The 26,617-nt window shown below is 41.9% G+C and overlaps 1 protein-coding gene across 7 annotated transcripts in view; it reads right to left on the bottom strand.

The window, feature by feature from the left end:
- Window positions 1-26,617, bottom strand: part of IQCK (IQ motif containing K) — an 87,276-nt gene that overhangs the window by 41,832 nt on the left and 18,827 nt on the right. For 3 of the 7 annotated variants that reach the window (XM_007064372.4, XM_043524499.1, XM_037911655.2), the window contains exons 5-7: window positions 16,242-16,294; window positions 16,021-16,098; window positions 1,888-1,972 (exon numbers count right to left, since the gene is read on the bottom strand). In XM_007064372.4, the coding sequence (XP_007064434.2) occupies window positions 1,888-1,972; window positions 16,021-16,098; window positions 16,242-16,294 (216 nt within the window). The remainder of the gene's footprint in view (window positions 1-1,887; window positions 1,973-16,020; window positions 16,099-16,241; window positions 16,295-26,617) is intronic. The other 4 variants (XM_027826780.3, XM_027826781.3, XM_027826782.3 and 1 more) reach the window with 2 other exon arrangements.

The raw sequence follows: 26,617 nt of genomic DNA on the forward strand, positions 1-26,617 counted from the left end.
CTTTTTTTCCCCCTTATTTTCCCCCTCAATCTCTCTCATGTCCACCTCCACACCCACACATAGAATTTGGAAATTTTATCCCACACCTACTAGTTAAAGGCTGAAATAAAACTTGGAGGGCTCCCAAGGGAAGACAATATTTCTAAAATAAAATTTTCTGTAAACTTTAGAGCTGTGGATTAATCGCAGTTAACTCATACGATTAACTCAAAAAAATTAATCACAATTTAAAAAAATAATCGCAGTTTTAATCACACTGTTAAACAGTAGAATACCAATTGAGATGTATTAAATATTTTTGGATATGTTTCCACATTTTCAAATACATTGATTTCAATTACAACGCAGAATACTAAGTGTACAGTGCTCACTTTATATTATTTTTATCACAAATATTTGCACTGTAAAAGTGATAAACAAAAGAAATAGTATTTTTCAATTCACCTCATACAAGTACTGTAGTATACTCTCTTTATCGTGAAAGTGCAACTTACAAATGTAGATTTTTTTGTTACTTAACTGCATTAAAAAAAAAAAACCAATGTTAAACTTTAGCGCCTACAAGTCCACTCAGTCCTACTTCTTGTTCAGCCAATCACTAAGAGAAATGAGTGTGTTTACATTTACGGGAGATAATGCTGTCTGCTTCTTATTTACAATGTCACCTGAAAGTTAGAACAGGCATTCACATGCCACTTTTTGTAGCTGGCATTGCAAAGTATTTAAATGCCAGATACGCTAAACATTCGTATGCTTCTTCATGCTTTGGCCACCATTCCTGAGGACATGCTTTCATGCTGACGACGCCCATTCAAAAAATAATGCATTAATTAAATTTATGACTGAAAACTTGGGGGAGAATTGTATGTTTCCTGCTGTTTTACTCGCATTCTGCCATATATTTCACGTTATAGCAGTCTCAGACGATGACCCACCACATGTTGTTCATTTTAAGAACACTTTCACTGCAGATTTGACAAAATGCAAAGAAGGTACCACTGTGAAATTTCTGAAGACAGCTACAGCACTCGACCCAAGGTTTAAGAATCTGAAGTGCTGTCCAAAATCTGAGAGGGACAAAGTGTGGAGCATGCTTTCAGAAGTCTTAAAAGTGCAACACTTTGATGTGGAAACTACAGAACCCAAACCACCAAAAAGGAAGATCAATCTTCTGACTCAGATGATGAAAATGAACATGCGTCGGCCTGCACTGCTTTGGATTATTATCTAGCAAACCCGCCATCAGCATTATCTCCTGCAAATGTAAACAAACTTGTTTGTCTGAGCAATTGGCTGTACAAGAAATAGGACTGAGTGGACTTTTTAGGCTCTAAAGTTTTACATTGTATATTTTTGAATGCAGTTATTTGTTTGTACATAATTCTACATTTGTAAGTTCAACTTTCATGATAAAGAGATTGCACTACAGTACTTGTATGAGGTGAACTGAAAAATACTATTTCTTTTGTTTTTTACAATACAAATATTTGTAATAAAAATAAATATAAAGTGAGCACTGTACACTTTGTATTGTGTTGTAACTGAAATCAAAATATTTAAAAATGTAGAAAACATCCAAAAATATTTAAATAAATGGTTTTCTATTGTTGTTGAACAGTGAGATTAATTGTGCGATTAATTTTTTTAATCGCTTGACAGCCTTAGTAAACTTCTTTGTGAAGAAAACAAAGCAGAGTGCATTGCCATAACTCCTGTGAAAAGATCTGAGTCACTAGACAACTTACATATAAGCATATCCAACGCCAGTGAACCATAGCAGTCTCAAAGTTATTTATAGTCTCTGCTACTTAAAATTTATGTAAGAGTTTTCCCCAGGGCAGTCACACAGATCCAGCATCATACAAAATAATTATAGCTGACTCTTACCCGATAACCTCTCCAGAATGATTGAATTATTTTGCATGCTTCTTCTTCTGATAATAGGAGAGACAGAGGAATTGGTGGTCTAGGACTAAAAGAAAAAAAAAAATTCTTCAGCCTTTAAAAATTTTTCTTCCTCCTTTACAATATATCACCCCCAAAAGAGAAAGATTGTTCTGTATCTCTAAGATACAATTTCTTAATACTCCAAAATAAAAAAGTATTACTTAAATAATGTGCCCTTTTAAAGCAGTAATACAGATACAGTATTATACAAATTGTTTCTTCTCCACAAACACCATAATGTCAATAATATATCAAGGACTGTATTGTTCTGAATTATCCTTCAAGTGTTTTTATTCCTGCATTTTTATTATTTGGTTATTTTTTACTATTTATAAACACTGAAGGGCATGGCTGCAGTAATGGAGTGTACAACTCACAGAGGATCTTTATATGCAGTGTAGACATGACACTCAAATACATTTTATTCCATAAAACCATTTGAATTACATTCTATGTTCTTTTTAGACTGAATTGTTTTGTTCTGAAAGGATTACTGTTACCATAACCATGTACAAGAAGTCGCAGAGACATGTCTTAACAAGGTCGTAAAACAAATGTGGCAATTTTACCTTTGAAATAGTCAGACAAACCTGGCATTGTAAGGGGCCAGAGGAATACAAAGGAAAAGAACTCAACAATTAATTCTTAGCATAAATTGATGGTGATTTGAAAGCATTTACAGTAAATTCTGCTACCAGTCCTAATGAGAATCACTTTACAGTGTAATTAGGTTTCAGTGAATTCAGCTTTACAAAAGCCATTTCACCATGCTTGTTGATGTGTTTAGCTCTCATTTATACTGATCAACAAGCAGCCAGTTGAAAGGATCAGACTGAAAGTAATTTATTTGGTTTTCTTTGATTTTTTTCAAAGGTAAGAAAATGTCACACCCCACACTTTAAAAAGTAAATAAATAAAAACATCACTGGGCTGCAGATAAATGTTACAACTCATGAGAGTGCCCATTATAAACAGCTGACTTCCCATGACACTAGAATACCTCCTAGAACTTGCTCTGTCCTAAAAAAAACAAACAAACAAACAAAAAAAAAAGTCACAGTTTGAGCTTCTGTGCACAAGTTTGATTTGAGAAGTTCAAAGTTTTATGAATCTGGATGATGCAGGTGATCATTTGGACATAATCAAACAAGTGTTTGCCCAAATCAGTCCTTATAACAGAATCCTGTTGTTTCTTTTTCACAGAAATAAGAGATGGAAGCAACCGATAAGGCAATATTCTTTCCAGTGCGGGTTTGTTCCTTACAGTCTGTTCCCAAATGCTTTGTCTAGTCCAACTTTAATTGACCAAAAGACTGGTTCTTCCACCATGTCCTTTGGAAGACTATTCTACAACATAATAGATCTCATATTAGGAGGTTTTTCCATATATTCAGCTCCATTTTCCTTTGCTTAGTTTCATTTATATTCGTCCCTACCGTAGTAAGTTTTCTTTGCCTTTTGAGACCTTTGTCCTAGGGCTTGTCTTTTCTGGAGAATACTTCACTGTAGGAGTACATCGAGTTAGAACATGGCCTCACGGGTGGTGGGTGAACTGTGGGCTCAGGGAGACTAACCCCCAGCCCAGCCTGCCCCTTCTGCCTGAGGCCCTGTCCCTCCCGCCCTCCTTCCCCCACTGAAGCCCAAGTGCTCCCAGCCCCAGAGCGCTAGGTGAGCAGCACGTGGCCCCCAGCATAGCCTGGCATAGACTTCCCCAGCCTATGATACGTGCGGTCCATGCATGACCTTAATTATTAACTAATACAAAGCTGACCTCAACTCTACAGTCAGTGTACACAGGAACAAATTGTGCTCAACATCCTGTCGACTGAGATTTTTGCCTTCATTTATTTTATATGAAAGAAAATCTCAATCTGTGTCTGGGACATGAGAAATGCAGACAGTAGCAGGAAGTGCTACTTCCATTAAACCATATGGTAATAACTCTATGGACATTAGCATCCTACTGCTTGAGAGAAATCAGAAGGCTGGACAACCAAGATGCCTGTGCAAAATGCTATTTGTAATAAGTTGTATTCAGTGTTGTTGTAGCTGTGTTGGTCCCAGGACATTAGAGAAACCAGGTGGGTGAAGTAATCTTTTACTGGACCAACTTCTGTTGGTAACAGAGACAAGCTTTTGAGTTGATGACACCGCCCATAATTTCAGTCCTCACCAACAGTCATAAGAAAAACGAACCATCTGAATGGACACTCCATAGCAGATGAAACCATGCTCTTGATCATTACATTGATTGCTCTCTGGAAAAAAATTGACTGTGAAATCCTTAACAAACATCAGATTCTCCACAATCTCATCACTGCTGAGAGGACAGCTATACAGCCCCTGAAATCCAACCACCAGATAGTAATGAAACCAGCAGACAAAAGAGGTGCCATCATAGTCCTCAGCCATGATGACTATGTTAATGAGGCCAACCAACAACTCTCCAACACCATCTATTATAAAGAACTCAAAGACGACACCATACCACAATTTACCTAGGAATTTAAGGATATCATCAAATCCTTCCCAAAACAACTCCAAGAGAAACTCTACAATCTCATTCCCCATGAACCCACGCCAGGGAGCGTCTACATACTTCCCAAAATACACAAACAAGGGAATCCAGGCAGACGCATATCTGGCCACGGCACTCTACGGAATACCCTGCCAGAACAACAGATGCAAAACCTTCAGACAAATCTCCACTGCTACCATGATCAACACCGCCCACAACACAGCTTTCAAGATGCATGGGTTCTACCCATGCCTATCACAGCATGTCATGTACCTCATCCAGTGCACTAACTGCCCAAATAAAAACTATGTGGGTGAAACCAGACAGACAATCATTACACTCTCAGATTAAAATGATAGAACACCATATCATCTGTTGGTAAACACTTTGACCTCTCAGTCCTCATCCTCAAAGGAAACGTGCACAACACCTTCAAAAGATGAGCCTGGGAGCTTAAATTCGTAACTTTGCTGGACACTAAAAATCATGGATTGAGTAGCGACACTTGGCTTATGGTTTATTACAACAACGTATAATCCACTAACTCCGTTCCCCTCCCTCCAGCTTCCCTGCCCCTCCTCCCCCCCAGGACTGCAGAGATGTTAACAGGCCACTTCACCTTGAATGGTCCCTTGAAATATGTGTTAACTACTTCTGCTAAACAGTCTGTTCCACCTTGTAGTCAGCTGTGACACTGAATACATTTCCCAGACCTGAAGAAGAGCTCTGTGTAAACTCGAAAGCAGGTCTCTCTCACCAACAGAAGTTGGACCCATAAAAGATATTACCTCACCCACCTTGTCGCTCTCTTTTGTAATGTGTTCATCTATGAATTTAGACTGTAATGTTTTTGCTGATGGACTCCTGCCTGTTGTTCTAAGATTTATCTTTTTGAAAAGCTGAAAAGGTTTCTATTTTAAACAATGCAAATGAGGACACCAACCTATACATTTTAAAATACAGCAGGTATTACAGGAAAACAATGAGCTTTCACTGGTAATGGAACATTAGATTCCTTTGCATCAGAATGGCATCTCCAAAAGCAGAGTGTAGTCTTGCAACAGTACCTCTAGCCACTCCACTGCTTTTGTTATTAAATAATGGGGATCTCTCTGGTTTGCCATCCAAGACCAAATCTGAGAAAGCCAGTGTAAATCAAGCAAAATGGAAAGGACTTAATCTTCAGTCTGGCAGTCACTAGGAAATATCAATCATTTCAGCAGACTAGCTTGAAGGAACAGGAATGAAAGTCATGCCAGGTCCATTTCTGTCCACTGGAATATATGCAATTGGCTTCAGGTCAAATAAAAATAGAATATGAGCAGAGGCAGCCACCCATCAACAGTGAATCGGGGAAGAGGGAATATGTCATTTGTGGCAGAAGACAGCTGTAACACTCCAAGAAGATTTGAATGATAACCAAATGTACGGTAAATGTATTCTGTTTATTTCAAAATAAAAGAGCTTCAAATCATGTAGAATCTTAAAAGCCAATTCTTAATACACTATGTAGAATATGTTTTACATTAAAAATGGCTACAAATATAATAATCTTTCTGAATAACGTGTTGGTTATTATCACAGTTTTTCACACTTTACCAAATTTTACCAAAATAAAGCAGGAATTGACCAGAAGAATCTTTAATGTCAGGAAGGATGTGCTTTGCTTTCTGAGGAATCAGGCTTGTAAGGATCCTGATAATGAGATATCTATTATTTACATAACATTATGCAAATGTAATTCAGTATGCAGAAGAAATACTGCACACTTGTGTTAGAAAAGTGTATGAAATATTACAAAGGGTTCTTATCGAAGCTCCCAGTTTTATATCTGTGATTTCTATATTGAACTCAGAAGTTGGCTTTCATAATGTCAATCCTGTTCTTAAAAAAGGGGTGGCGGGAAAAGCATCCATGTTAGGATAGGTTTCAGAGTAGCAGCCGTGTTAGTCTGCATCAGATGAAGTGAGCTGTAGCTCACGAAAGCTTATGCTCAAATAAATTGGTTAGTCTCTACGGTGCCACAAGTACTCCTTTTCTTCATGTCAGGATAGTGGGATGTGTGTGGTCGTTGGTAAGCACATTGACCTATACTATAGGTACCCAATATCTGTATTACTATAATGCGTAGAGGTTAGTCTCTAAGGTGCCACAAGTACTCCTTTTCTTTTTGCGAATACAGACTAACACGGCTGTTACTCTGAAACCTCTCCTTTGAAAGACTCTGAACGTTGGAACAACCATGTTTGGCCTTCTGAAGAAGGAGATACAAACCAGCAGCCTTAGACAGTTGTCAGGAGTAAAGCTTCACAAAGTCTTCTTCTATCTATCACTTTTTCCTTCCTATAGCTGACAACCAGGATGGGAATGATCAAATACTACAATCCACTTTTTTTACCTATTGCTTTTTTCAAGAATTCATTGACCTGAGCTTTTGTATCCGTCTGAACACAGCCAAGTGCAAAGCTCCTAAGCCTTGAAGGAGGAGAGTGTTTCATTTTTTAAAATAACTCTCTGCTTTCTTTGCATTTTAGGTAGGAAATCTTTTAGGGGAAAGAATCAAAATGCAAATTTCAGTCTTAACTCATTCAGGGGTTTTCTAGATATACACTGAAGTACAGATATACACATGTAGAACACAGGCATTTATCTAGGACAGATTTCCAGAGCATTTTTTGACGTCTACAGTGTCTGACAACTTAACAGTTTAGCCCTGCAGTTATTGCAATTCCAATGTATTTGCCAAAATAGCATGCTTACTGCACGTAGTTTCATTCATGATATAGAAGAGACTTGTCTGGCTGTTCCCAAAGGGGGGCAAGATGAGGAAGAATTTCCCCCACTTTATTATTGTTATTTATACAGTGGTAGCAAAGAAAATATGCTAGGCATTGTACTGATAGGAAGACAAAATACTTGCCCACAAGAGCTTACAGTATAAAAAGACAAGAAACAGTCATTGGGTGGACGACAGGTATATAATGAATAAGCAAAGTGGCCTTAGGGGTGAGAAGGGAAGCAGAGTGAGTGTGGGACTAAATGTTAGAAAGTCAGGCGGTCTAGAGGTGGAGGGAGAGAAGCACAATGGGCAAGAGAATGGGGCAGGGCAGCTGAATGGTAGCAAGGGTACGAGAGGGTTAGGATGAAGGGAGACCACCAACCAACAGTAATCAAAGAGCAAATGGGGAAAAACAAAATCCAGAGACCAACTTTCAGAACTGAGTGAATGATGTCAGGGTATGAAGGCTCCTCTCAGCTGCAGCTGTTGCTCCCCAATTAGAGGGGGAGAAAGGCAATGTGACAGGTCCCTCTCAATCTTGCTGAGAATGGGGAGGCTGGATAGCCCTGATTTACACTGTGTGCCTTCAGCTCATATGGTGGCATTGGATGCTCTGGGGAAGGAGTCGTACAGATCTAGAAACAGATTCCATAATCAGGTCCATGCAAGTTCCTTCCAGCTGCAGCTGTTGTTCCCCCTGGGTGTCTCTAGGTCTATTGTGGATGGGAGCTAAAATGCCCTGGTTTTATATTTATCTGTATGCATACCTATGTCATTACATAAAAAATAGTGTCATGTGCCTTTGTCCTAGGTCAGTTTTTTCAGCCTGAAAACTATGAAATAGTGATTTTCCCCTTACAACACTCTGTGTCTGCTTCTGATGTAGAACTCTGAGTTTTTAATGGTGAATTTGTGGTTACAGCATGAGACTGGGAGTCAGGAGCCCTAAGCCCTATTACTGGATCCACAGATATGTTGTATGACATTGTGCAAGTCCCCATAGTTCTACGCTTTAGTTTGCTCATTTGTACACAAATGAGGCTAATAACACTTCCCTACTTCACAGGGGTGTTTTCAGCCTTCGATGGAAAGAAACTCTTCAATCAAAGGCACATGAACCTTATCCAAAGCCATTGAAGTCAGTGGGAATCTTTCCATTGACTTCAGTGCGCTTTGGATCAGACCCTATAGTCTGTAAGCATGAAGGATTAGCAGTAGTAATCTTTGATATAACCTATTAGGAAGCCAAAGTACACCATTAATATTTTTCCATTTTCCCCACAGTAATTTTGACAATCTCTACTGTAGATCAAATTTCATTATTCTAAGACAATGTTCAGTCACAAAAAACTTAAATTACAGTGTAACTATTTTATATATAAACTAAATGCAAAAATACTATGTCAATGCAATGTTAATGTTGCACAGTTTAAAGTGAAAAGAAAAGGAGTACTTGTGGCACCTTAGAGACTAACCAGTTTATTTGAGCATGAGCTTTCGTGAGCTACAGCTCACTTCATCGGATGCATAGCATATCGTGGAAACTGCAGAAGACATTATATACACACAGAGACCATGAAACAAAACTTCCTCCCACCCCACTCTCCTGCTGGTAACAGCTTATCTAAAGTGATCATCAAGTAGAGCCATTTCCAGCACAAATCCAGGTTCTCTCACCCTTCCCCCCCCACACACATATACAAACTCACTCTCCTGCTGGTAATAGCCCATCCCTCTTTGAAACCTCTCTTTATAATGCGCATGATAATCAAGGTGGGTCATTTCCAGCACTAATCCAGGTTTTCTCACCCCCCCCCCCACACCCCCCCCTCCAAATACCACACACACAAACTCACTCTCCTGCTGGCAATAGCTCATCTTACAATGTGCACAGCAATAATCCAAGTTTAACCAGAACGTCTTGGGGGGGGGGTTGTAGGAAAAAAACAAGGGGAGATTGGATACTATTAATTTGGGCTTGAATAGAGACTGGGAGTGGCTAAGTCATTATGCAAGGTAGCCTATCTCCCCTTGTTTTTTTCCTACAAACCCCCCCCCAAGATGTTCTGGTTAAACTTGGATTATTGCTGTGCACATTGTAAGATGAGCTATTGCCAGCAGGAGAGTGAGTTTGTGTGTGTGGTATTTGGAGGGGGGTGTGTGTGGGGTGGGGGGGTGAGAAAACCTGGATTAGTGCTGGAAATGACCCACCTTGATTATCATGCGCATTATAAAGAGAGGTTTCAAAGAGGGATGGGCTATTACCAGCAGGAGAGTGAGTTTGTATATGTGTGTGGGGGGGGGGGAAGGGTGAGAAAACCTGGATTTGTGCTGGAAATGGCTCTACTTGATGATCACTTTAGATAAGCTGTTACCAGCAGGAGAGTGGGGTGGGAGGAAGTTTTGTTTCATGGTCTCTGTGTGTATATAATGTCTTCTGCAGTTTCCACGATATGCTATGCATCCGATGAAGTGAGCTGTAGCTCACGAAAGCTCATGCTCAAATAAACTGGTTAGTCTCTAAGGTGCCACAAGTACTCCTTTTCTTTTTACGAATACAGACTAACACGGCTGTTACTCTGAAACCAGTTTAAAGTGAAAAAAGAAATCATGAAATAAAAAAATTAAGCTTCCTACAACAACATTAACCCTGCCACATTCCTGTAATCAAAACTGTGTGGCTGGACTAGGGTCCATATTGAACTGTTTGTTTGCTTTTTCTTAGTAAAGGCGTTGCTTATTCTACCAACATATTAAAGCACAAGCTATAAGAAAGACACATGTAGTCCAAATGAAATGTATACTGAAAGTTGCAGAGCGTGACCGATTTAGTGACAGAGCAATGAAATATTGCAGTGTGCATGAAGCAAAACCTGTGGGAACTGGGCATATTATGGAAAGAAAGAAGTCAGCCACCCATGCAAAATTACCCCTATTGGCCAGCTGAGAACTGACAATGAAGTCAACTGTAAAGGCAGCTGAGACCAGCAGACTTTGCCTAATTAGAATATTAAAAGGAGGAGAAGGGAAAAAAACCTAATCTGTATATACAAACACAGATAGATATATATGCTCTACATAAAGCAACTAGCATTGCAATAGCAATCATTTACGTACCAGTATATCTTACTGAAATACTTAGCTATGATAAAGGCTATGATCATTTATTTCCCCCATATCTCTATATTTGTTTCAGTACACACAGATAGGTTCCAACAATGCCAATAGGGAATATATTCTTCGGAATTCAATATTGAGTGGATACTACTATATACATTTTTTTTAACAAAAGCAAAAATGCAGATAGTTTCAATGTTCTGCATATTACTGTTAATTCACAAAGAAACTGTATAGCTCTTTTCAGAGTAGCAGCCGTGGTAGTCTGTATTCGCAAAAAGAAAAGGAGGACTTGTGGCACCTTAGAGACTAACCAATTTATTTGAGCATAAGCTTTCGTGAGCTACATCCGATGAAGTGAGCTGCAGCTCATGAAAGCTTATGCTCAAATAAATTGGTTAGTCTCTAAGGTGCCACAAGTACTCCTGTTCTTTTTGTACAGCTCTTGTAACCCCAGTCAGATACCTATGCACGAGCTGACCTTGGGTAGAGGGCAGAGGAAACTACACAGGTTTAGTAGCAAACAGAGAACTGCATGCTATTGCCTTTCATTCTCGGGCAATGTGGAAGGTAAACTAGAATGAAGCTGTAGTATTTCTAAATTAATATTACACGAGAATCTCATCATATTAGAATTTTTCACAGCACAACAACATTATAGATTTATCCTATTGCTTTTCCCCCACACATTTATCTAATCTGCTTTAGAGCGTTGGAAAGCCCGACAAACAAATGATGAACAGGTATAACCCTAATTGCATCTCTACTAAAAATCAAAATGCCAGTGGGTTCACGACATGACATGACCCCTGAATTTTATATAATTGGTTACTTGTGCTTCGGGTTCAGGGTAGTTCAGCTGGAAATATTGCTGAGAAAATGCAAACGAAAGGTAACTGCATTGCTCTTATTGCATATGTATGGAAAGAGTCCAAGGGTTTAACTGTAGCAATCTGTTAAGGGGAACCTTCTACATTTCTAAAATAATGTTTTTTGCTTGTTATAACTGAGGGAATGCTCCTCAGCCAGACAGTCATCAGGACAACATCTTTACTTTTTAAAACTGCTTTAGTAACCAAGGTCTTAATACATAATGATAAAATATTTGTCAGTTCGCTCGGTGCTTTACAAAATCCAGTTGGAGATACGGTAACTGCCCCAAAGAATTTACCTACAGATTCCTTCGCTGTTACTGGTTTCAAAGTAGCAGCTGTGTTAGTCTGTATTCGCAAAAAGAAAAGGAGTACTTGTGGCACCTTAGAGACAAACAAATTTATTCACCCCCTTCTTCCCCGGGCCGCACTATGAATCCAAAGGAGGAGGGGCCTGGAGGTTCTCTACATCCACACCAGCAGAGTGTCCGATGAAGTGAGCTGTAGCTCGCGAAAGCTTATGCTCAAATAAATTTGTTAGTCTCTAAGGTGCCACAAGTACTCCTTTTCTTTTTGCTGTTACTGTACATCTTACAGATGGAAACAACTGTGAAGCTTCATCTGTGGCAAGCTCTCTAGAATTAAAGCTAAAATGTATTCATCGAAACTTGTGAAACTGGACACAGCTTTTGGTTCTTATTCTGACAAAATTTAGGCAGACCAATTTAGAAACACATTATATGAAAAATAAGATTTATAAGCTTGGGCATAGTTTGGGCAGGGAGGAGGGGCTTGTCCCCACAAACTGCAAGCCTCGAGCAGGCGTGGCATTTGCCTCCCCTCATTGGCCTGACTGTCTCCAGCATGTCTATTTGCTCCTTGAGAAGTACTCTTGCTGCACGTCTGTCTCCTTTTCCTGTGCTTTTCTCCTCTCCTCTCCGCTCTATCCCTGTCCATTCTGTCTGCAAGGGTGATCCTCCAAGCCATATGCTCAGTATCCAAAGCACCAGAGGCTTGCAGGATCTCTTGGAACATGTCATCCTACATGCTCTTCCTTCTCCTCCTTATCTGGCTGATTTCAGAGTAGCAGCCGTGTTAGTCTGTATCCGTAAAAAGAACAGGAGTACTTGTGGCACCTTAGAGACTAACAAATTTATTAGAGCATAAGCTTTTGTGAGCTACAGCTCACTTCATCGGACACTCTGCTGGTGTGGATGTAGAGACCCTCCAGGCCCCTCCTCCTTGGGATTCATAGTGCGGCCCGGGGAAGAAGGGGGTGAATTGGGACAATAACGGGGGGGGGGGGGGAAATCGCTCACGGGCATGAGTATATGCAAATAGGGCAATTGAACTGAATACTGGCACCTTTTTCCACAGGCAGTGGTGATTTTAGCTGATATCTCACTCCTGAGGGTAATGGAGGCTAAAAGGGAAAAGCTGCTGCATGTGTCCATATGCTGCTAGCTTGTGTGCTGCAGTGGTGCCTGCTGAAGTAATTGCTGAATGGCATGGGAAAAGTGTCCTACCACAGTGGATGAAATAAGGCAGCCCTCCCCAGAAACTTTTGTCAGAGAATTGCAGACTACCTTCAGGGAAGTTTCCTTGAGATCTCTATGGAGGATTCATGGGCTATCCTGGTACACAAACAGGTTCTGCAGGGCCCTCTCTGTCTTACTGTATAGGCGAATGAGAAGCAGATAGCAACTCTACCTCTATTGGTTATTTCACTACCTCTTCTAGCATGATTTAAAAAGAGTAAATGAACACGTGTCCCTGCAATATCAAAGCAAACTGCATACTTACCAGAGGTTACTTCCCCTGCATCAGGCTTGCCCATACTGGACTATAGGGATTGGCTCAACTGTTCTGGAGTCAAAAAGAGGTCTTGGCTCGCTGAGCCACTGGATCCCCCAGTCACCTGTCCCCCATACTCCTCCTCCTCCTCATCCAACACCTCCTCCTCACTGTTCACTCTGGGGGCCTGTGACTCCAGCTTCCCTAAAGTCGCAATGGGCTTAAATTGCAGCAAGGGAGGTTTAGGGTGGACATTAGGAAAAATTTCCTAACTGTTAGGGTGGTTAAGCACTGGAATAAATTGCCTAGGGAGGTTGTGGAGTCTCCATCATTGGAGACAGTTTAGACAAACACGTGTCAGGGATGGGGTCTAGAACTTAGTCCTGCCATGAGTGCAGGGGACTGGACCAGATGACCTCTCGAGGTCCCTTCCAGTTCTATGATTCTATGAAGTATCCATGGGGCTCTTGGAAGTGGTAGCGGGGTCTCCCCTGAGGATGGCATGCAGCTCTTTATAAAAGCAGCATGTCTGCACTCCGCACCAGAGCGACTGTTAACCTCCCTTGCCTTTTGGTATGCTTGCGGCAGCACATTGGCTTTCACACGGCACTGCTGTGGTCCATCTTGTAGCCCTTCTTCCCCAGGCCCTGAGCAATCTGCTCATAGATAATGACGTTTCTACAGCTGGATTGGAGCTGTGCCTGCACAGCCTCTTCTCCCCACAGACCCAGATGATCCACCACCTCCTGTATACTCCAGGCAGCGTGGAGCCAGCATGGTCAGCTGGGTAGTTGCTAGGTGAGCTCTCCACACCAAGCAAACAGGAAATGGAATTTCAAAAATTCGCAGGGCTTTTAAAGGGGAGATGTGTGTACCTGTCCACCTGGCCTCTGGGCAACAGAGTTAAAAATGGTGACCAGAGCGGTCAGGTTGGGGCAGTGTGGGGCACCTCCTGGAGGCCATTAAAGTCGACATAAGTAAAACAATGTATACACTGACACTGCGTTGATCTAACTACATCGACCTGAGCACTACACCTCTCGTGGAGATGGAGCTATTAAGTCAACATAGCAAACGAGTTACATTGGTGGGAGTGACATTTTAGCGTAGACGCTTACAGAGTTAGGTCAACGTAAGTTGCCTTGAATCGACCTAACTCTATAGTGTAGACCAGACCTTAGTCACCTTCAAAAATTCCAACTCCCATGTCAGTAATAACAGAAATATGATACTATCTGATGGCTGTTCAGTAGCCTCTATGCAATTAGTATGACCGTCTCACTCCAGTTTAAAGCAAGCATCCAAATCTCAAAATTGCCGCTTGAAATGGCAGTCTTGTTGGTTGAGATAGTAAGCAGCTAATGGGTATGGAGAATGAAATTTATTAGTCCCTAGAAGTTGTCCATCCAAGGTAGGTTTGAGCCACATTGGCAGGGAAGTGTGAGGAAACTTGTTATTTCTGCATTAGGTGTCTGAGGGCATGTCTACACTACAAACTTAAGTTGACCTATGTTAGGTCGACTTACAGCTACTACTCTCCTCAACAGGAGCACCCCCACTGGCTGAAGAAGGGCAGTGGGGGGGGCTGAGAGCCAGAGTTCACAGCTCCGCGCAGCTCCACACCGGTAGCCCAGCTGCCCCCCAGGCTTTTGGCTCCTACCTCCCAACTGGAAGCAGGGGTAGCCATCTGGGCTTCTCGCCTCCCTGTTCCCCACCAGGAGCAAGGCAGGGGGCAGCCTCCTGAGCTACCTGCCTCCATTCCGGAAGCGGGGCAGCCGGGCTACTGGTGTGGAGCTGCGCGGAGCTGTGAACTCTGGCTCTCAGCCCCCCACACTGCCAACATCTGAGGTAAGTAACAGTGTCTACACAGACACCACGTCCTAACTACATCGACATAAGCTCTACGCCTGCTGGAGTTATGATGTCGGTGTAGTACGGCACTTACATGGGTGGGACAAGGGCGTAGTGTGTACACTGACATAATTACGTTGACGTAAGCTGCCTTACATCAACCTAACAGTGTAGTATAGACCAGGCTTGAGTGTCCACTTCTCATTCACCCTGCTCTCTTCAAAGGCCTATGAACGTCAAGGAGTTATTCTCTCTCTGAGGCAGTGACTCAGAATTTTGGGTTTTTCAAAGTGGAACCCTATAGCAAGATTTTCAAGAAAGCTCAGCTCCCATTTTGGCATCTTAATGAAATGGACAGATTTTCAAAAACGTCCTCAGCACCCAAAAGCTTCCACTGGCAACATATCTGGTCACATCACTAAAGGTGCTTAAAAGGGAATTCTCTTGAAAATCTGGGCCACAGAATTTTCTTACTCCTTTATTGTGGGCTGTTATTTCCCCCCGTCCCCCATTCTTTTCTCAAGCAACAGCTACATTGCTGGACAAGTCATGCAACCAAGAAGAAAAAGATTCCTCCAAAACTATGATACAGCCCTGTATTGGAGGAGTAATAGGGAAAGCTGTAGAGGGAGACAATTAACACTTTACTCCAGAAACAGAAAGTGTCATCTCTTAGATACAAAATCATGAATAATATGCAGAAGAAATGCATCTCGATGCCAAGTGTTACTACAGGGATTTTTAAACAAGCTGGTCACAGTATGGAGGAACAAATTTCTAAACCTCAAAGAGGTTCCTAATCATAGCATTAGCAAGCAATATTTAAAACCAGGGTTATTTGTTCATTAGTATAAGGATTTTCATAATACCATCAGGCAATTTGAAATTCCCTGCACTTTAGAATAATGAAATGTTTAGCACTCCCACAACACTTTCTGTGCAAATGATCCTGGCACAAAATATGTTATAACTACCAAATTAACAAGCACCACAAAGACCCTTTGTTATGCAAGAATAGTGAAGGACACTCCAAGGGGGACAATTTTAACACATTTAAGCTCTGTTATTTGGGGAGGGGGGAAAATTAGGGGGAGATGAGAAAAAAGAAAAAAAATACTGTTTGAATATTGCATAATACTTACTGGTCCTTTAGCCAGTCCTTCACAAAAGGGATGGAGAAGAATTCTGTGAATGGCTCATCTTTCCTCTTTGGATTCTGGCTGATAATTATATCATATATATTTTTTAAAATACAGTTAACAGGAAAACAACAACATTCATCTAAATTCTTGTTATTCTACTTATAAATTTATGTTGCTGAATCATTGGACAAAGTTAATATTTAGAAACAGAATTAACTTACTTATATAACCACTCAGTCAGAAAATCACAGGAGATAAATTTGGTCCTTTTTCTCTAAAGATAGAAGATAAATAATTTGAAACTATCACCTTTTGACTGGTCACACATTTTAACTAGTGCTGAGGAACTGCAGCTAAGCTGATTGCCATTGTTAAATAAAATATACAGTACATTACTGTGTCTATTTTAGTTTTGCAACTGCCAAGCATCTGTGGTTTAGCCAAAGCTGTAGAAATGTCATTTGTTGAACCACTTTTCAAACCAAGTCTAAATATGAGTAAAGGAAATATGTCCACTTTGACATTTACACTAGGATTTTGATGCTTGTTGCACTGCAGTTATAATAAATTCCTTCCCAATATCATTCCTTCCAAATGGTGGTCTTTTCAACTGAAGGAATTAATGGATTTGATGTAAGAAACTGTATATTACTATACATTGCGTTCAAAGGTGTTATCTCAGACTTACAATGTCTCCTTAACCTACTTATGACATATTTTTCATCCTCAAAGAATTTCACTTTGACATAAATACTTTCTCACTTTTGATTAACATGGCACATCAAAGTGTTCAAATGACTGCAACACACACAAAGAACAGATTCAGAAAACACTACCCAATTCTGTAACAAAATGCTTTACCATTCACTTATAACAGGAGACAAGATACGTATATTATAAACTTCAATGTGCTCACTGTAATCTGACATTGTTGAGACAAGGGAAGACAGGAAGAACAGTAAGCAGAATGTGCTAGGTCCCAAGAACCAAGCTGGCAAGTATACCTGGCAGAATTCATGGCCTTGACTTAAAATTAAGAGGCCAAATTCAGCATAGTATAATCAAGCACAATTCAACAGAGGACACAAAAAGCTGCATTTATGTATCTGATGGCAGCATTCAGCCACATGAGCCTGTTCCTGCAATATACAGAGCACCCTCAATTTCCACTGAAATCAGTAAAATTTGAGGACATCCAAAACATCCCATGATCTAGTCCACGCTTTTTTGTTGTTTTTCTTAATCTAAAATAAGAGTAATCTGATACATGAAGTAATGTTGGCTGTTGTGTATAGAAAACAATCTTTTCCATACAAAACCTTACCAGTAGATACACAAGACTCCAGTCTCTCTTTTTTTTTTTAATTGGGCCCCTATTATGGACAAGATAATAGCACTGAACGAGAGCTGTACATAGGAGATAGTGTGAAACTGTCCCAATCCAATGGAGATGAGGGAGGCAAGCTTCTTGCCCCAGCGCACCTGACCAATTCAGTAGGCAGGCGGGTGTGAAGGGGAGCAGGACCATACCCCACTTTGGGGAAATTTGTGCATCCATAGGAAAACAGGAGCAGCATAGAGACTGTGAATATCTCTAGCCCTTGTCTGTGGTGTCTGGAGAAAGAAGCAACAGCACTATGGCCAGGGACACTCTGGTCCTATAAGTTCAGTCCCACAGGTAAAGTATCATTGAAATAGGATTTGCCAACTTTCATGGTTTTTTTGAGAGTCTCGCAAGAGTTGGTGTTTTTCTTAGAAGCCCCAACTCCTGGAGACAAGTGATCATGTGAGAATCACAACTTTCATTTAACAAATAAGTAAGTTTCTAGCCCTTACAGTTGGGAGAGGGGAAAAGCTTGAAAATGCTGAATCTTAAGTGCTTAAAATTAAAACAGAAGGTAAATAAAAAGAACTCAACATTTTTTTGAGTTTGAAAAACTCAATTTTCAGCCAATCTTATGATTTCTGGGGGCCTGACTTATGTATGACTTTTGAATACTTGGGGTTGACATTACCGGAAGTTACCCTTTTAACTTTTGTAATAATGTTAAAAAAAAAACAACCAAACAAAATTGTATATATTTAGACATTCAATTTAACATTATAAAAACAAACATTAGTATAATCTGAAATCCAGGGACATGGGTGACTCCATTAAAAATGTTTTTAGGCCAGGATAATTTTAGATTGGTTGGCAACATTAAAGATCATACCAAACCTGATATGCATGCACAAAGGTGACTTTTGTACTTATAAAAAGGATACATAATTGAAACTTTTGCTTTGATATGTTTAATGCAAGCAGATATTATGCAATTCACATGCCACTTTTCTACTCAAGATCCTGGCTGGCTCTACTGCACTTGCACTAGACACTAATAAACAAGCTGTTCTGTTGTTGCCATACACAATAGTAAAATGAAAGTTTATTTTCTCTTAAATTATACATTACTATTCAATTCAGACACATTGTATCTTTCTAAAAGTCAATATTAATGAGAACACTAAAATATAACTGTGGGGAAATGAAAGAAGGCATCTGAAGTAAATGCTCTGAAAATCATTTAAATTAGCTAGCCATAAATAAGCTGCATAATGACAACATTTCTTTTCTTTTCACAGCATTGTTTCTAATCGTATTTTCAGCACTATTTAGTTTTGAAGTTTCATTCCACACAGTTAGCAAGTGCTGCCAGAGCTACTATTAAAATGGGCAAGCAACCTGATATGTAAGGGGCACGCTGAGAGACTGAATCACTTCTGAAGCAGAGAAAAAAAAATGGAAGAAATGTTGTTGATCTTTTGTTTGGTGCCAGCGTGGACGTGTTGTGCATACCCAGGCACACACAGAACAGTCAAAGTATTGTGCCCTTGCTCAGCTAAAAGTATTATCCGTAGGGTGGTCCAGAGAGAGAGAGGTGGAAACTTTGTGTGACCTTCACTTGAACATCCCGGTCCACAAATACATTGCACATTACTAACATTCAAGGATAAAGCCCTATGTGCGGTGCAACCTCCCAAACTAAATGCACAGGATCAAGAGCAACATTTGGAGCTAGAGATCAAGTGAAACACAGCTAGGGTGAAGGACACAGAACCAGAAGCAAAGCAAGATTAAGGTCTAAGGATCAAATAATGATCTAGCTGAAGACAAACGCAAAACTTCCATGGTCTAGAAATGTACAGCAATTTGGCCCTAAGTGCACCACTAGACAGGAATAAGAACCTAGCTGTAGAAGCAGCAGGAATGATTCAAGAACCAAGATTACAAGCAGCAGCCAGCATTAGGATTTCATAGCTGGAACTGAGAACATAGGGCAGAATTAATGATTCGGGGCCAAATGTAGCAAGCAGCATTCAGGACCAACTGGCAGGATTCCGTGCCAAGCCTTGGGAGCAGCAGACAGATGCACTGGACACAGGAAAAAGGAACTGCAAGTGCGTTAGTCCTAACGCATTTGCAGCTATTTCTGAAAAGACACCTTCTGTGAGCTCCCCTCTTCTCCTTCTCTGCCCTCAAAACAGCAAATTGCTGCAGACAGCTAATGTCATGACTTCCTCCTCTAATCAGTAATGTTATCATCAGCATTATCACGCTAGTCATGGACTAGGTCCCTATTGTGCTAGGCACCGTACAAACACAGAACAAAAAAACAGCCCCTGCCCCAAAGAGGTTACAATCTAAGTTATTCTTTGCTTGTGAACCAGAAAATTGACAGGTTGGTTTCCCTAGACATTCCTTTACAACATAGGAAGAATTTTAAAGGGCCAGGACTATAAATCTTTTAGGGCAGAGGGAGTTGAGTGTGCACCCCCTTAACCTTACCTTGTAAACGTCATAGAAGCAATGGTGTACTATTGATCAAGTGTAGGACAGCTTTTAAAATCCATCCCAGGACTACTAGGAACTTTGCCAATGAAGGCTGCCTGTTGAATTAGTCCACCTTTCAGCTGGCTTGGCATCCTGGGGAGCTCTTGAATTCAGAGGGAACAGAAGTTGTCAAGAGCACTATTTTTAATTTTTGCTTGGCAAAGAGGTGGTGTTTACTGTTGAATGCAGACCGCCTCAAAGTTATCCAAGCCTTTGTCACCAACAGACAGGATTTTGTAGAGTGCTCTGCCTGGGGCTAGCCTTAAAGATGTGTGCAGAGTGTGGGTGTTTACTTACGCTACACAATGCTGCACTGTGTATGTTTCCAAGTGAAATTCAAAGCATGGGTTTTGATTGGGATCCTCATTTTCCTAGAGATTGTCTCTCTGTGCTCCATCCTAACAGTTGAGAGAAGCAGAGGTGCTCTTTCTAAAAGTTCAGAAACCTGAATGTCCAAGGTCTGCAGACTGGGTGTTCTCAGTTGGGCAGTTCTCAGTTCTGGAATTTGAGGCCCTGTTGATCTGAGAAAGCTTGTTTGCTTACCTTCAAAACTGACCTCATTTTTGTCTAAGGGATGCTAGAGATGGGCTTTACATTTTCTTTTGCAGAGGGGGCATTTTGCGTTCCCCAGTTTAGTATTGTGTTGGTATATTGCTTCAATTTATGCAATCTTATAATTTATGTAGATGAACCTATAGGTGGTAATAGGTAAATTTTATGAATTAGAAAAACATCTTTAAATAGAGGTAATTTTATAGTTATAATGATACCGTGTTTTTCACCTGAATCATTGATTCCAAGCACCCTAAACAATAATTATAAAACATAGCACCTGTAGTCTAAAGCATAAATGAATGTGCATGGATGATGGGTCATATTTGCTTTTAAAGCACAGACCTAGAGCCTGATGGTGTGAATTAGGCACTGGCCTGCATTAGGTGTGGTAAAGATCTGCAGTACCCAGGGGGAGCTTCAGAAGACTCTGAGGGACAGAGGCACTCAGTGCCCTATCAACGTAGAAAGCTGTTTCCTTGAGGTAAAGCCTACTCTTCAACTAAGGAGGAGCGCTTATCTGTTAAGCTGATTGAGGCCCTCCACTATGACTTAGGGAACCACTTCACACTGGTCACAGACCCTGTCCCTCTGAAATTCCTATATGTCTGGTGCATGAAGTGGTATCTGTCCTTGCTACCTGAAGTCTTTCAAGATGCAAGAGAACAGGGGTGGTGCCACATTATGCCATTTCTGTCCTGCAAACGGATGTGCGTGTGTTGGGGGAGGGGGAAGGTATAGCTTTTGCTTGGTGCACTCAGGGGCTTGGGGTCTTTGGGAGAGGGGAGTAGGTGAAATCTATGATGTGTACATAACCCACACTAAGACTTCATACACAATCAAGAAGGAAAGGGCTTAACTCCATTCAAAGAAAACTAGGCAGACAGCTTCCCCACCTTGGAAAAGCTACTCAGCATGCCAGCAGAAAAAGAGAATCTCCGGCTAAGCTCCACCCTAACCCTAAACAAAGAAAGGGCTCTCAGCAAAAAGAAGTGTTCTTTCAGAATCCTCCCAATCCAGGGATGCAGAGCCAGGAGGCTCCAGAGTTTGTTGCTTTTTCAAGTCTAGTTTTAAGTGAACCAAAGGAAGGTGCTTCTGCCTTCTGCTTGGGAAAATACAACAGATATATATCTGAAGATTTTATAGTTGAATGAATTGAGCCTACTTGCCATATTATCCCTTTATCCTAAATCCATGGATTCCTTTCCTCTGCACGAATATGATGCAACTGAGCTGCCACAGGAGTTAGAGGGTGCGGCCGGATGGAGAAAAAGCTGTTGTACATCATATGCTTCTCCTAAAGGGTAGGGGATTAGTGCACAGACATGAACTGGGGACCAGTGGAATGTTCCAATGGGAGCAGAGGGGATCAGGAGCAGCAGTGAAGGGCTAGTTCTCCAAAGTGAAAGACTCAGGGCATCCATATGGCTAAGTAGCCACAGATCTGAGATTAAAAGCTAGAGCTGCAAGTGAAAGGGATGATACCTTGGAAATTCCACATAAGTTTTCCTGGTAAGTCTTTCCCTCCCGTAGGAAGGTGTGATGTGGCCCATGCCATGGTCTTTACCTAACACAGGAATCAGAGTATAAAAAGCATATATGCTGACATACAGATATGGCCCTGGGACAGAGGAAAGTTTGAATAATATTTTAGAAAACAGGTGGGGGGAAAAGCATAATGGTAAAACGTTATCAGCCCAGAGCTGCTTCACAGCAAAATTCTCAGGGTTCACATACAGCTAATTTCCATTCCAGCACCTGGATGTGCAGAAACAAAGAAGTCTCCCAGAGGAATTTTCCTGGGCTTGCCATGACAATACCAGACGCTGTTCCTAGAACATCAGAACACCCTGTAGTTCTGAGCTCTAAAAGACCAGCTCCTTCACAAGAGAGCTTTCTGTTAGGTTATCAAGAATTAACATCTGAACTAGAGGGCCAAGTCCTGACCTTGATTATACCTAAAACCAACTGGCAGACTTTGGCTCAATCTCTTTATACTATGGTTTTTCTAAGTCATAGTATTAAACTAGACAATGTTTAATGGATCCACCATACAGTGAACTGCTTTAGAAAGTAAAATCTATATTTCTTTGACAGGAAGGTACTAATTATCTAGCCTTCACTCTGTTTTAAGTAATTTACTCTTTCCTCTGCAATGAATAATATAAGAGTAACTAATCAAAACAGTGGTGCAGTCACCATTGAAAACAATCAGCCAAATCATCATTGGTGTACCTCTATTAAAATTAGTGGTGTTATACTTGGGATGAATTTGGCCTTTTATGAGGTTTTTATACGCTATGCCAGTGTTTTCCAAACTGTGGGTTGCGACTACTACTGGGCCGTGGCATGTAAGGCTCTGGGTCACCTTGCTCTGGTCAGCACCGCTGACCGGGATGTCAAAAGTCCCATAGGCGGTGCTGCCCAGCTAAGGCAGGCCAGTGCCTACCTTTTCCAACACTGTGCTGTGCCCTGGAAGCGGCCAGCAGCGGGTCTGGCTTCTAGGCAAGGGGGCCACGGGCCTCCACGTGCTGCTCCCACCCCAAGCACTGGCTCTGCATTCCCACTGGCCAGCAACCAGCCAATGGGAACTGGGGGCATGGTGCCTGAGGGCGAGAGTCGCACAGAGCCACTTGTGCACCTCCGCCTAGGAGCCAGACCTGCTGCTGGCCGCTTCCAGGGCACAGCGCAGTCCGCAGTGCACCCTGGCTGTGCCGCTGGCTGGGAGCTGCTGGAGGCAAGTCTGCACCTCAACACCGCACCCCAATCTCCTGCCCCAGCCCTGAGTACCCCCAAACCTGGAACCCCTTCCTGCACCCCAAACCCCTCATCCCCAGCCCAGAGCCTTAACCCTCTCCCACACCCCAACCCCCTGCCCCAGCCCTGAGGCCCCCTAAACCCAGAGCCCCTCCTGCACCCCAAACCCCTCATCCCCAGCCCCAGTCCAGAGCCCTGACCCCCTCCCACACCCCAACCCCCTGCCCCAGCCCAGAGCCCCTTCCCATTCCCTGAAACCCTCATTCCCAGCCCCACCCCGCAGCCCTCACTCCCGCAAGCCAACCCTTTGCCCCAGCCCTGAGCCCCTCCAACACCCCAAACCCCTCATCTTCAACTCCGTTGGGTTGTGGGCATCAACAATTTTCTTCAACTGGGTCCCCAGAAAAAAAGTTTGAAAACCACTGTGCTATGCAACTGTTATCAGTGTTAGTCGGTGAAATTTGTGGTTGTACAGCAGCCTGGCTTTAGAAGAAAAAAAGTGACATAAATTGACCTGCTCTTGGCACATTCCTCCTATGCTGTTCAGGACAAACACAGGAAACGTCTGCACATTGTGTATTGTTAACCTGCTGATGTGTTTATAAACTATTTATACACAGGAATCATTTTCCATTCTTTAGCCACATAATTATATGTTGTGTGTTAAGTACAAAAATATTGCTAATGTCTAGATGAATTAATCGTGACCACAATTCCATTCACTTTCCTGTATATACTGTACTTTTATATGTAATATATTTTGTCATAAGCCCAGCCGCAACCTCCCTTTTCTGTGGCTATTTGTATATAACCTGAAAGGAATGTCAGAATAATGTAAGAAAAATGTTTAAATTTCGTTAAATTTTTATTCTGAAAAATGAATGCATCACTCAATTCTCAAGTGAGAAGAGGTGAAAAAGTCCCTCCACTGACAACAATAGAAAGCAGAGTGGACAAAGCATGAAAAAACATACCAGAGGGAAAAATCCTGCTTCAGCAGGGGGAGACGCTGGGTGACATGACGTTCTCTTTCATCTCTAATCTAAAAATGTAGTTTTTTGCACCCTATTTTTATATTCATATCAGCTTGAAGTCTGAGACTACAGACAGCAGTTGGTTATTCTTAATACTAACGCTTTGAATTTCATATTATTTATTTGGACTTTATAGTGCAACAGCCAATTTTAAACTCCTGTTTCTATTTCTCTCTCTGCACTGGATCTCGCCAATTTCTTTCAAGAGAAAACTGACAAAATACAACATGACTTTCCCTTTCTCCTTCCCCCTTTCTGCCCTACAACTCTCTCCTCCCTTGTCACCGATGCAGAAGTTTCTCATTTACTTTCCTCTAATGCCACCACTTGCCCCAGCGATCCCCTTCCATCCCATATCCTGATCTCTCTCAAACCAATCCTCATCCTTCCCTTACCCTTCTTCTTCACCTTTCACTATCCTCTGGCTCTTTCCCCTTACAATACAAGCATGTGTTAGTCTCTCCCACTTAAAAAAAAAAAAAAAAAATCATCCTTGACCCCACTTGCCCCTCCAGCTACTACCCCATCTCCTTGCTGTCTCTAAACCCATTGAACGAACGGTTTATGATCTCTGTCTGGAGTTCTCCTTCAGTTCCATCCTAGACTCTCTCTAGTGCTGCCTTCACCCCTTGCACTCCGCTTTGTCAAACCACTCTTGCCAAACTCTCTAATGACCTTGTCTTAACCAAACCTGAGAACCAGCACTCCATCCTCATTCTCCTTGACAACAGACTGCACTACAAGGCTTACAGTGTCTAGAGGGTCGCCCAGAGCCAGGACATTTGAACAAACTGATTGCAGGACAGGGGAGCAACGTGGCTGGCAGGGGTGAGTGTAATCAACCCCAGGAGGAGGTTGCAGGAGCAGAATGTGAAAGTGATTCCCTTCCCTCCAATGCAGCAATGTGTAACTGTAGCGGGGACCTCACTGGGGGTTCAGGGAACTTGCATAATTCTCCACATGGAGGACCTAAATGGGGAAGGGGAAGGTGGTCACTTCCCCCCTCTCCCTAGAGGGCAGTAGACACCAAAACTAGTGGGGTAACAGAACAAGCCAATAGGTTACGGGAGGGAGCTGATGTCCTAGGAATTGTGTCAGGAATGTCTGGGTTATACACACCATCTACAGAGACTAATGGCATTACACAACTGTAACAAGCTAACCTTCAGTTATTGCAGCAGCTGGGAGCTTCCATGGGTGGGGGAGGGGGTCTGGATGTGACAGTACTGGACACCCAACATGGGCTCGACTTTGGGGGACAGACAATAGTCAGGCAGGGCAGGACCCTCACCAATGGGTGGAAACCCTTAGCAGGGAGACAGAGGTTGTTGAGTACCCTACAACTCACCCACTGACAGGGAATGTGAATTTGTGAGACAGAACTGCTGACTGCGGGCAATAGGGCACTAAGAGTGCCCCAAAGGTCAGCTGTGAGTATGGTTATGCTGGGGTGGCTCACCCAATACGAGTTCACCTGCTTGGTACTACTAAAGATAACATTTTGAGAGCTGAATAAATAAACATATTATCATTGTTGCACAGGGAGGTGCTGACACAGTAAGCCAGGGCAGAGCAAGCAGGCCATGACATGGCCAAGAATGGCTAGAACATAGGAAAATTGGGGAAGCCACCTTCTTAATATGCAGGCATTATTGTAGAGGCTTACCCAGACAGTATTATTCAAATATATGAATATAATCAGGTGGGCATATAATATGTTTAGGAGCATGGCTTGGTTTAACTATGCTGAACAGTTTAGACTGAGGGCTGCAACACAAACAGGGATTCAGTGGCACACACTGCAACATATACTGTGGTTAAAGAGGATGACACCATGTGGGCCTGATTTTCACACTGACAGTGGCCTGTTTGTTCCATCACAAGTCCACCGGATGCCCAAGGCTCGTAATGACATTTGCTAGGCATTTAATGAAAGTGGATGTTTTCGGAGCATCTGCAAATTTAGGCATGCTTGCAAAATGTACTTTGGGGCCCATGCAGCCCACAACTGCTACAGCAGTCAGGGAAGGCCACAGTATGGAAACAAAATGGGGGCTAAGTCAGGTGCCACCTGCAGACTCTTGGGTGCAAGATTTGAGGGCCAAGGTGCAACAACAGGTGGGGGGTAAGCTGAAAATGGGGGCTGGACAAGGGCACTATCTCTCGTTAAGCTTGAGGTGTTAAGGGTTCTCCTTTGGGATTTCCCTAACAAGACAGCTGGGGCATATTTGTGGGATGTGTTTACTTCAGGATTTAGAGGGGAAAGAAGTCATGTAATGTCCAAAAACTAGTCCTTAGTGGAAAGGGGTCATATTATAAAGAAAAAGATTACTGAAGAAGAAGAGGCTAGCAGGACATTTAAACACCTACCTATATAGAACTT

This window comes from Chelonia mydas, chromosome 10 (assembly GCF_015237465.2).
Source record: "Chelonia mydas isolate rCheMyd1 chromosome 10, rCheMyd1.pri.v2, whole genome shotgun sequence".
Lineage (NCBI taxonomy): Eukaryota > Metazoa > Chordata > Testudines > Cheloniidae > Chelonia > Chelonia mydas.